The sequence below is a fragment of the Syngnathus acus genome, chromosome 17 (genome assembly GCF_901709675.1).
Source record: "Syngnathus acus chromosome 17, fSynAcu1.2, whole genome shotgun sequence".
Classification (NCBI taxonomy): Eukaryota; Metazoa; Chordata; class Actinopteri; order Syngnathiformes; family Syngnathidae; genus Syngnathus; species Syngnathus acus.
This window is the reverse complement of record NC_051102.1, coordinates 189,816-201,180: the sequence shown is the minus strand read 5'-3', so window position 1 is coordinate 201,180 and position 11,365 is coordinate 189,816. Positions and strand designations below refer to the sequence as shown.

Here is an 11,365-nt window from a genome sequence, read left to right as displayed (position 1 = left end):
GGAGGGCCGGAGGTGGAATCGAACCCGCAACCCCCTAACTGTGAGGCGGACGTGCTACCCAGTGCGTCACCGAGCCGCCTCGTTTTATAACAGTTTTTACAAATTAAATGAAAATGTATCCAACTTCGAAGTTAAATACAACTGAACAACGCTTGTTTTTTTTCTTTGAGAAGTACTGCATAAGAAAAAATGAAACTCTTCTCCTTGGTAAACTGTAGATATGCCCTTATCTACTTTATGGTTCAGGTGCTGCGTGGCTGAAGGTTGCCACAGTGCTGTAAACTGCTCAAGTCTGACAGAGTTGATAAACTCAACAGTGAGGCTCCTCCCAACAGTTGTTTCAGAATAAGGTAAGGTCAGATAAGGTAAAACGAATGTAGCCAGTCAAGATAAGTCAAGAGTAATTAATACAGTACACAAATTATGGAATGTTTCATCCATTTCTTGACACTCCTTTTAATAGCGATGATACATGAGGACATGAAGAAGACCAAAATCTACAAGTCATAGGGTGAAGAAGCAGGGAAAGAGACTCGGGCATATTCTCATGTGCATGATGAATTGTTTTCAAGAACTAGAAAATGCAGTTTCTGGAGAAATTGAAGGCAAAGACTATGAATGGGAATTTTTAAAAAAATTGGGCCAAACATTTTTGAAATTTGGAACAAAACGTAAACTACACGTTCAAGAGGGTCACTTTGGAGTTCAAAAGTTGAAACTGGTTGAATCGGACAGAAATTGTAAAAGTTAGAGCAAATGTTATATTTAGGTCACTTCTGGTTTCATTTACGGCACTTCTTGTTGAAATAAGGTCACTCCCGGTTTAATTTAGTGCACTTCCGGTTTAGCTGAGGTCACTTCAATCCAAGATGGCCGCCACACTGGAAGTGGGGGTCAAGGGTTGAATTGTGTAAGCATAGTGGAAGTGGGGGTGAATGGGGGTGAATATGGTAAGCATAAGGTGAACAAAGTGAATAAAGTTGGAATGGGTTGAATCGGTCGAAAAATGTAGAAATTAGAGTAGAAAAACGACATTTTGGAGAATTTGGTTGAATTTCAAATTTGAAAGTTTGGAATTTTTGGTAAGTGGGACGTTGTGGAATAGGTAGGTCAAAGATGAACAGTTGAAAGTTGGAATGGGTTGAATCAGTTGAAAAATGTGGAAATTAGAGTAGAAAAACTAAATTTTGGAGAATTTGGTTGAATTTCAAATTTGGAATTTTTGGTAAGTAGGAAGTTGTGGAATAGGTAGGTAAAAGATGAACAGTTGAAAGTTGGAATGGGTTGAATCGGTTGAAAAATGTAGAAATATGAGTAGAAAAACGAAATTTTGAAGAATTTGGTTGAATTTCAAATTTGGAATTTTTGGTAAGTGGGAAGTAGGAGAGAGATGAACAGTTGAAAGTTGGAATGGGTTGAATCGGTTGAAAAATGTAGAAATTAGAGTAGAAAAACGAAATTTTGGAGAATTTGGTTGAATTTCAAATTTGAAAGTTTGGAATTTTTGGTAAGTTGTGGAATAGGTAGGCAAAAGATGAAGAGTTGAAAGTTGGAATGGGTTGGATTGTTAGAGAAATGTAGAAATTAGTGTACAAAAACGAAATATTGGAGAATTTGGTTGAATTTCAAATTTGAAAATTTGGAATTTTTGGTAAGTAGGAAGTTGTGGAATAGGTAGGCAAGAGATGAACAGTTGAAAGTTGGAATGGGTTGAATCGGTTGAAAAATGTAGAAATTAGAGTAGAAAAACGAAATTTTAAAGAATTTTGGTTGAATTTCAAATTTGAAAATTTGGAATTTTTGGTTAGTGGGAAGTTGTGGAATAGGTAGGCAAAAGATGAACAGTTGAAAGTTGGAATGGGTTGAATCGGTTGAAAAATGTAGAAATTAGAGGTGAAAAACAAAATTTTGTGAAATTTTGCGGAAATTTTAAACGTGAAAACGTGAAAATTTTGAATTTGGCAATTCTGGGAATGTCGAGAATCTTTCCGAATGTGATTTGAATGTGCTGAATGATGTGAATTTCAAACTGGAACGACGTAACTTTGAAATGTTGAATGTGCCATTAAGAATGAATGGGGAAAGATTTGTCGGAAATTTGCGAATTTTGCGAAAACGGAAAATTTTCGGAATGAGAAAAATGCAAGTGCTCATCTCGTGAATATTTGGAATATGTCAAAAGTGGAATGGAGTGAATCGGTTGAAGTATGTGGAAGGAGTAGCAGGGAATGAATTGGGAAAATTTGTCGTAAATTAGCGAATTCTGCAAAAACGGAACATTTTCGGAATGAGAAAAATGCAAGCGCTCATCTCGTGAATATTTGGAATACGTCAAAAGTGGAATGGAGTGAATCGGTTGAATTATGTGGAAGGAGTAGCAGGACAAAAAAGTGAGGAGAATAAAATAGATTAATAACTACAAAATGCAATTTCTGGAGAAATTGCGTGTGAAGGCGAAGACCATGAATGGGAATTTTTAAACAAATTGCGCCATATTTTTTTTAAATTTGTAACAAAACGAAATCTACAGGTTCAAGAGGTTTAATTTGGAGTTCAAAAGTTGAAACGGGTAAAATCTGACAAAAATTGTAAAAGTTAGAGTAAACGTTATATTTAGGTCACTTTTGGTTCCATTTAAGGCACTTATTGTTGAAATAAGGTCAATTCCGGTTTATTTGGGGCACTTCCGGTTTAATATAGGGCACTTCCGGTTTAGCAGAGGTCACATCCGGTTTATTTGGGGCCACTTCCGGTTTAAAAAGGTCACTTCCGGTTTATCTGTGTCACTTCCAGTTTACGTGAGGTCACTTCTGGTTTGATTTGGGGTCACTTCCTGTTTGCCTAAGGTCACTTCCGGTTCATTTGGGGTCACTTCCGGTTTGATTTGGGGCACTTCCTGTTCATTCTGGGTTCATTGGGGGCACTTCAGGGTCAATCCAAGATGGCCGCCACACTGGAAGTGGGGGTCAAGGGTTGAATTGTGTAAGCATAGTGGAAGTGGGGGTGAAGGGGGTGAATATGGTAAGCATAAGGTGAACAAAGTGAATAAAGTTGGAATGGGTTGAATCGGTTGAAAAATGTAGAAATTAGAAGGGAAAAGCTAAATTTGGTGTGAATTTCAAAATTGGAAATTTGGAAATTTTGGTAAGTGGGAAGGTGTGGAATAGGGAGGCAAAAGATGAACAGTTGAAAGTTGGAACGAGTTGAATCGGTGGAAAAATGTAGAAATTAGAAGTGAAAAACTAAATTTAGTGAAATTTTGCAAACTTTTGTGCAAATTTTAAAAGTGAAAACGTGAAATTTTTGAATTTGGCAAGTTTGGGAATGTCCCCAATGTGATTTGAATGTGTTGAATTATGTGAATTTCAAACTGGAACAACGTAAATGTGAAATGTTGAATCTGCCATTAAGAATGAATGGGGAAAAATTTGCCGGAAATTTGTGAATTTGTGAAAATTTTGTGAAGGTCTTCACCTTCACACTAATAATAGAGAATGGTGTCGAATAACATATGTGTGAAGGCCATCGCCTTCACACAATAATAATAATAAAGTGAATGGTGTAGAACAGGGGTGTCCAAACGTTTTGCAAGGAGGGCCAGATTTGATAAAGTGAAGGGTCCCGGGGGCCAATAGTTTTTTCTGACATTTTTTAACTACAAAAATGTCATGCAAATACACACTGTTATAAAACAAATTTCATTGTCACAATTGTCTTTATTTTTCAAATGACAAAATAACCAAATATGAGTCACTCAGGCAGATGTGAACAACTCTAAAAACACAAATTCTGCCTTTCATTCATATCTGAAGAGTCAGATAACATTGAACAAACTGTATGAAATACCTTAAATTTACATGAGTTTAAAATTACTTTTGCCTCATGAACATTTTAAACGGGAGTTATAAGTAATGCAAAGTTGTCTGTTATTATTAAAACTTAAAACTAGTGAATTTTGCTCTTGTCATTTACATTATCTTTCAGAAAATAATAGTTTGTGTCAGGTCTACAGGTCCATAACATCAACAGTCTTAACATGGCCACTTCGTAGCTTGCTTTAGTAATATTTATTTTTGACTCACAGTCCCGTGTGAAGAATCGCTGTTGTGATGCCAGTTCAGCTTGGAGCTGCTTCACTTTATCAGCGCGGTCACTCCCTGTTAGCTGGTCGTTTGTGTTCGCATGTTTAGTCTGATAGTGTCTCTTTAAGTTGAAATCCTTAAACAAGGCAACCGTCTCTTTACAAACTAACCTTTAGGACAATGTAGTATTGCTCCAAATGTTCGTTTAATTTCCTTTAGAGGTCCGTTTGCGCGCGTTAGCACGATCGCGAATTAGCATATTTCCGCTAACTCGTTAGCCTGCCCAGTACTTCTTCTTTGCTGCGGGCCAATAAAATCTGGCGGCCCGCGGGCCGTAGTTTGGACACCCCTGGTGTAGAATAACATGTCGCCTTCACACAATAATAATAAAGTGAATGGAGTAGAATAACGTGTGAAGGCCATCGCCTTCACACAATAAAGTGAATGGAGTAGAATAACATACGTATGTGTGAAGGCCATCGCCTTCACACAATAACAATGTGTGACGGCCTTTGCCTTCACACTAATAATAAAGTATAAAACAATAAAGTAGAATCACATATGTGTGAAGGCCATCGCCTTCACACAATAATAATAATAATAGAGAATGGAGTAGAATAACATATGTGTGAAGGCCATCGCCTTCACACAATAATAAAGTGAATGGTGTAGAATAACATATGTGATCGCCTTCACACAATAATAATAATAATAATAATAGAGAATCCACCTCCGGCCCTCCCTGTGTGGAGTTTGCATGTTCTCCCCGGGCCCGCGTGGGTTTTCTCCGGGCACTCCGGTTTCCTTCCACATCCCAAAAACATGCTTGGTAGACCGATTGAAGACTCCAAATTGTCCCTAGGTGTGAGTGCGAGTGCGAATGGTTGTTTGTCTCTGTGTGCCCTGTGATTGGCTGGCAACCGGTTCAGGGTGTCCCCCGCCTACTGCCCGATGACGGCTGGGATAGGCTCCAGCACACCCACGACCCCCGTGGGGACTAAGCGGTTCAGAAAATGGATGGATGGATGGATGGATAATAGAGAATGGTGTAGAATAACATACGTATGTGTGAAGGCCATCGCCTTCACACAATGAATGGTGTAGAATAACATATGTGTGAAGCCCATCGCCTTCACACAATAAAAATAGAGAATGGAGTAGAATAACATGTTTGAGGGCCATCGCCTTCACACAATAGACATCTTTCTACAATAAAAGGCATAATAATTGGAGAATAAAGTTGTATTTTTTTAATTCACTAGTTAAATTATTGCTTTCACCTCTCTTTAAGATTTAGAATCATTCATAATATCATGGAATTATGTTGAAAAAACACAACTTTATTTTTGTAGGATATGAGTTTGTTTTTTTTATCCTGGAAAAAAAAAAAAAAAAAGAGGGGGCTCCCTTGACCCAAACAGTTTGCAAAGCCCTGAATTGGACTTACCGTAATTTTCGAACTATAAATCGCACCGGAGTATAAGTCGCACCAGCCATAAAATGCCCAAAAAAGTGAAAAAAAAACATATAAGTCGCTCCGGAGTATAAGTCGCATTTTGGGGGGCAATTTATTCGACAAAATCCAACACCAAGAACAGTCATGAACGAGCAACAACAGGCTAAACGATAGGTATGCTAACGTGACATAAACACAAACTAAGAGCTGAGAACGGCCCTGACGTAAAATTCAGAGTTATTCAAAAAACTATTACATAAATAACACGTTAATAAAACCATCTGTGTCACTCCAATTCATTATATCCATCAATCGTCCTTTGTCAACAATGCGTGCGCGCCGCTGACGGCTCTTGCACTTCAAAATATTCCACAGGCCCATATAACGATATATAAATTATATATCAAATAACTATATAAGCAAGAATGTTATCAAACCATCTGTGCACTCTAAATCATTAAATCCATCGATCAAATTCCTCGTCCTTGGTCAACAACGCCGCGCGTGCGTGCGCCCTGACGTCAGCCTCGTCGTTATTCCACAGATCTACTATATAACTATATTGTAGCGTTAACAAAGTTCAAGGAAAGACGTGGGTTTGGTAAACGGCTCTTTATTTTAACAAAACAAACTTCCAGGCGTGTGGCGGCGTGGACTTCCAGCCACGGAAATGGAAGAGAGCTCCATAGACGATAGGTATGCTAACGTGACATAAACACAAACTAAGAGCTGAGAACGGCCCTGACGTAAAATTCAGAGTTAATCAAAAAACTATTACATAAATAACACGTTAATAAAACCATCTGTGTCACTCCAATTCATTAAATCCATCAATCGTCCTTTGTCAACAATGCGTGCGCGCCGCTGACGGCTCTTGCACTTCAAAATATTCCACAGGCCCATATAACGATATATAAATTATATATCAAATAACTATTATATAAGCAATAATGTTATCAAACCATCTGTGCACTCTAAATCATTAAATCCATCGATCAAATTCCTCGTCCTTTGTCAACAACGCCGCGCGTGCGTGCGCCCTGACGTCAGCCTCGTCGTTATTCCACAGATCTACTATATAACTATATTGTAGCGTTAACAAAGTTCAAGGAAAGACGTGGGTTTGGTAAACGGCTCTTTATTTAACAAAACAAACTTCCAGGCGTGTGGCGGCGTGGACTTCCAGCCACGGAAATGGAAGAGAGCTCCATAGAATAGGACCGGGCGTGCGTAAAAGCCATGACCGAGCCCCATCCACCGTCCCCGGACAGCCACCCGGCCGAGCGCCGGCCCTCGACTTCCATCCACGGAGGTGAAAGACAGCTCGGTAGAGTAGGACCGGGCGTGCGTAAAAGCATTGTCCGAGCCCCATCCACCGTCCCTGGACAGCCACCCGGCCGAGCGCCGGCCCCCGACTTCAATCCACGGAAGTGAAAGAGAGCTCCGTCGAGTCAATCTTTGTCCTTTATGTAAACAACGCCGCGTCGCGCTGCTGACGTCGCGCTGCTGACGTCGCGCTGCTGACCGACGTCGCGCTGCTGACGTCGCGCTGCTGACGTCGCTTGAAATTCAAATTACAGTAATCCCTTGCTACATTGCGGTTCGTTTATCGCGGTTTCACTTTTTTCATTTTTTTTTTTTGAAAGTTTTTGAAAAAAAACACATATAAGTCGCTCCTGAGTATAAGTCGCCCCCCCACCCAAACTATGAAAAAAAAACGCGACTTATAGTCCGAAAATTACGGTAATTGCCCTCACTACATCAACTACTAAATAGCTCCACCCCCATCCACACCCATACAGGGATGAGAGAATTGAGAGTGAGGGAGGCGGGCAAGACTATAGATCACTCAGTTGACGCGCTCCAGACAGACAGAGCAAGCCACAACAAAATATGAAGGAAAACTAACAAACTTGAACTTGATGTAAGATGGAAAAAAATAGGGGACGCTTAAAGCCACTCTTCAGGTGAGTGTTTAATGATGGTGTGCCTTCTATTTATACAAATGCTGACTTTGGAAGTATGCTGGTAGTGCGGTTCCTGTGCTAGTTTTAGATGCAGTATAAACACTTCCGCTTGTAGCGCCGATGTATTTTCTACACACAGTTGAGCCACAGTGGTCCCAGCAACACCCTCAGTCAACAGTCAAGCCGGCCTGAAACCACAAGTCTGTTTGCAGGATTGGTCAACCGGGCTGCGAGGATGAGGTAAGAGCGGTTTCGTTTGTCCTGTAGCCTACTATGTTCATAAGTTTGTTGATGGATGTCTCATTGTTATTATTGGAAAGCGCAGAACAGTGCAAATAATGTTCATGTGGTGGTTGGTTGGGCGTCTCGTCAGACTCAATAAAAAAAGCAAGTGACCCCCATCAAGCACCACGCGTGCGTCCACTGGTGATGTTTAAAAAACTCTCAGGGTGCTTTTGGAGTCTCGGGCCGCTCAGGCACCATCATGATGTGGCCCCCTCGCTGGTTTAAGTGCCGGAAGCAGCAGGCTATTCTCACCCGTTGCATTGTGCAGCACAGCTATTATGATGCCGTCCATTGTGTCCCCCACGCTTTTTGCTTTTCCACGGCTCTCAGCGCTTTCACGGGAGCGTCCGTCCACTTACCCCTGGCAACATTTGCTGTGTTAGCTTTTTGCATTCAGACCCCAATGTCTACCAAAGACCCCGTTCACCCTTCCTGCTGCTGCTAGCACCTCCCCATCTTTGTGATTTTGTTGGTTTGTGCCATACACAATCGCGCTTTCGCTTCTCAGCAGACTCACGGCACAACGAGACTAAATAAGACAACCGCCAACAAATTAAAATCAGTGATTCCCATTTGCACACCTGAAAGCAGCTACATAGTTACAAAAAATGCAGTTCTGGTCATTTGTATACTGTTTTATGGAGATATTCAAATCATACCCTTTTTTACCACCTCTCTTTTCTAATCTTAGAGCAAAGATTCCTGAACATTATCGAAAAGGCCCGAGATGGGGGACAAGAGTCATATGACGTGACTCGAGGAGCTATTTTTATCACTGGCCAACAACTTGGGAACGACTTGGCTTTGGCTTTGACTCGAACTACATGACTTGTCAAATCATCTATTTTTCAAAGTTTGACATCGGGGATTTAACACAGTTTGCCTTATTAGGACCATTTTTATTCTCGAGCTTCACTTGGCTCAACGTTGTGTCATCATTTGCGGAGGTGCTGAAATGCACTTACAAATCACTGTTTTTATGTTTTCACAAAGCCACAAAATGTCCAACAACACTCAGTTTGTGTTTAGCCAAAATCGTGTCACCACAGTAAATATGCTCTCCTTCCTCAGATGAAGATGAATGACTGGCTGCTAAGTGGCTTGAAGGGCGAGACATACTTTAGCGATGGGTGATGTTTCGCAGCAGACCCAGTGAAACCCATCAACACTGCCTAGAATGGACGACCCACTAAATACTGCACTGAGCCTTCATAAGTTTAACCCACCGCGGCGCTTCACTGCCCAAACCAAGTGACAAGATGCTTTGGAGAGTCCGCCGCTTGTGGAAGACACTGTGTGTCCGGTTGCTAACCACCTGTCTGGTACTGTCTGTGGTCACGGTATGGTGGGACAACGGCATGGTGAACCATGTCAAGTCCTACTCGTACCGCCTCCTGGTGAACCGCTTTAGCGATATCACCAAAAGCCTCACCATCACGCGGGAGCAGGCCAGGAGCTTCAACAACTTCCGCAACCTGTTGGATCACCCAGACAAATGTGCCGGCCAGGACGTCCTCCTCCTGCTCTTTATCAAAACATCCCCGATGAACACTGCCAGGCGTGAGTCCATCAGATCCACTTGGGGCAATGAGACCTTCATCTCGGATTCCCTGGGAGTGACGGTTAAGGTGGTGTTTGCCTTAGGAGCCCCCCGGGGACCCAACGGCACGGATGCGATCATTCAAAGGCAGCTGTTCCGAGAGGACCGTTTCCATGGCGATTTAATCCAGCAGGACTTTTGGGATTCCTTCCACAATTTAACCCTGAAGCTGATCATGCAGTTCCACTGGATGCACAGGTGTTGCGCACACGCTCACTTCCTCATGACGGCAGACGACGACGTCTTTGTTCACATTCCCAACTTGGTGGCGTACCTGCAGGAAGTCAGAGATCGGGGCGTCACGGACTTCTGGGTAGGCCGAGTCCATAGGGGCGCACCACCGAACCGGAGTAAGGACAGTAAGTACTATGTACCTCTCGAGATGTACCAGTGGATGTCGTACCCGGACTACACACCCGGGGCGGGCTACGTGGTGTCCGGCGACGTGGCAAACAAGATCTACCATGCCACTCTGATACTGAACGCCTCGCTCTACATAGATGATGTGTTCATGGGCATCTGTGCCCAGGCAGTTGGCGTCTCGCCACAGGAGCATTACTATATCTCAGGGGAGGGGAAGACACCTGACCATCTGTGTATCTACAACCAGATGATTACCTCCCATGGCCACACGGAGGACCTCCAAAGCCTGTGGAATGCGGCCACGCACCCGCAAGTGAAAGAGAGGACGTCTGGATTCCTCGGCAAGCTGTACTGCACAGCTGTGAAGATCTATCTGCTCTGTCGGTACCATCTCAACTGCTACCCTTGCGTAGCTGCCTTTTATTGAGATTGGATGAGGACCATCCAAGAATGCTGATGGACTGTATTTTTGAAAGAAAGACTTTGCCGTTTTTCAACGCTCCCGCCTGTGGTCCTGCTCCGCAACACTCTGCAGCCATCGGCGCGAGTGTCTGCTTCTCTTGTTGTTTGTGAGATCGCATGAGATTTCTGCGTCAGAGAACTTAATACTTGAGCGGTGGTGTAATAGAATTTGTCTGTGTGGTGCTCTGTGTTGACATAATTGGAGGCCACAAACAATGTGATCAAAACTTTTAAATACCTGGTTTGCTCTTTATGTGGGTTCTGTTACTGATTAAAAAAAAAAATCTCTAAAATTCGACAAATCCTTTTGTGTGTACCAGCATTGTTCCTGACATCACTCACCAGACCACGCCTCTTTAAGGCAGAACGCTCTGGCACACTTATGACTTCCAGTTTGTCTCAATGTACAATAGTTACACTTTTTTTCCCGCTTTACATTCTCTTGTTTTTTTTTTCTATGCCGTACAATGCTGTTTATTTATTAAATCAAGTAAAATAATGTTGGTTTTAGACTGGTAATGCTTTAATGAAATTTGCCTCTAAGTCGAGTAGTTTTCTGCAGAAGTTGAAAAACAGCAGGCCTATTTTGACAAAGTAAGGAGCATAAAGTACTTATGTATAACTACTAAAAAACTCATTTCTGAAGAAGGGTCATTGAACATCAGCTCTGAGGACTTGATTCAATATTTATTTTCCTAGATACAAATGCTTGACTGATGTCAAATAAAAGGACTTCTTGAAACCACTGACTTGGTTACACAATGCAAAGCATTGACTCAAGTGTTTTATGATCCCGGTTATGAATCCAAAGGAGTGCAAAAATATCTACATGGCTTAGTGTAAAATTCCACACAGAGAAGGAAACTATTGAATGTGACTGATAACGCAGTTTGTGGACTGAAATAAAACACGTCATAAAATGACCAACTTTTCTATTGTGAGTCATTTTAATTAAAGAAATTGCAGCATGTGTATGTCCATTAAAACAATAAATGTATCCAACAACCTCCACCTTATATTGCACATTAGTATGATGCAATACAGTTGAACATGTCAAAGTACAAATGTTCATCTGTTTCAACCCAGGGAGGCCACTGAAAAAATGATTTATAAACATGTCTACTTTAAGGCTTCAGCAACATATTAGTCC

General features: G+C 41.8%; 1 protein-coding gene and 1 long non-coding RNA gene across 2 annotated transcripts; both read left to right on the top strand.

Annotated features, from left to right (window-relative positions):
• The first annotated feature begins 7,327 nt into the window (after nucleotides 1–7,327).
• LOC119136652 lies at nucleotides 7,328–8,569 on the top strand. Its single transcript, XR_005100783.1, has 3 exons — nucleotides 7,328–7,505; nucleotides 7,645–7,745; nucleotides 8,482–8,569. It is a non-coding gene; the product is annotated as an uncharacterized LOC119136652 (long non-coding RNA).
• Nucleotides 8,570–9,019: 450 nt separating this feature from the next.
• Nucleotides 9,020–11,318, top strand: LOC119136649 (lactosylceramide 1,3-N-acetyl-beta-D-glucosaminyltransferase A-like). The gene has a single exon (XM_037275254.1). It carries the CDS (start codon nucleotides 9,050–9,052, stop codon nucleotides 10,178–10,180), a length of 1,131 nt encoding a protein of 376 aa, XP_037131149.1. The 5' UTR covers nucleotides 9,020–9,049; the 3' UTR covers nucleotides 10,181–11,318.
• The last annotated feature ends 47 nt before the right edge of the window (nucleotides 11,319–11,365 follow it).

Coding starts and splice junctions, on each gene's coding strand:
- LOC119136649 (XM_037275254.1), top strand. CDS start 9,050: ATGCTTTGGAGAGTCCGCCGCTTGTGGAAGACACTGTGTGTCCGGTTG.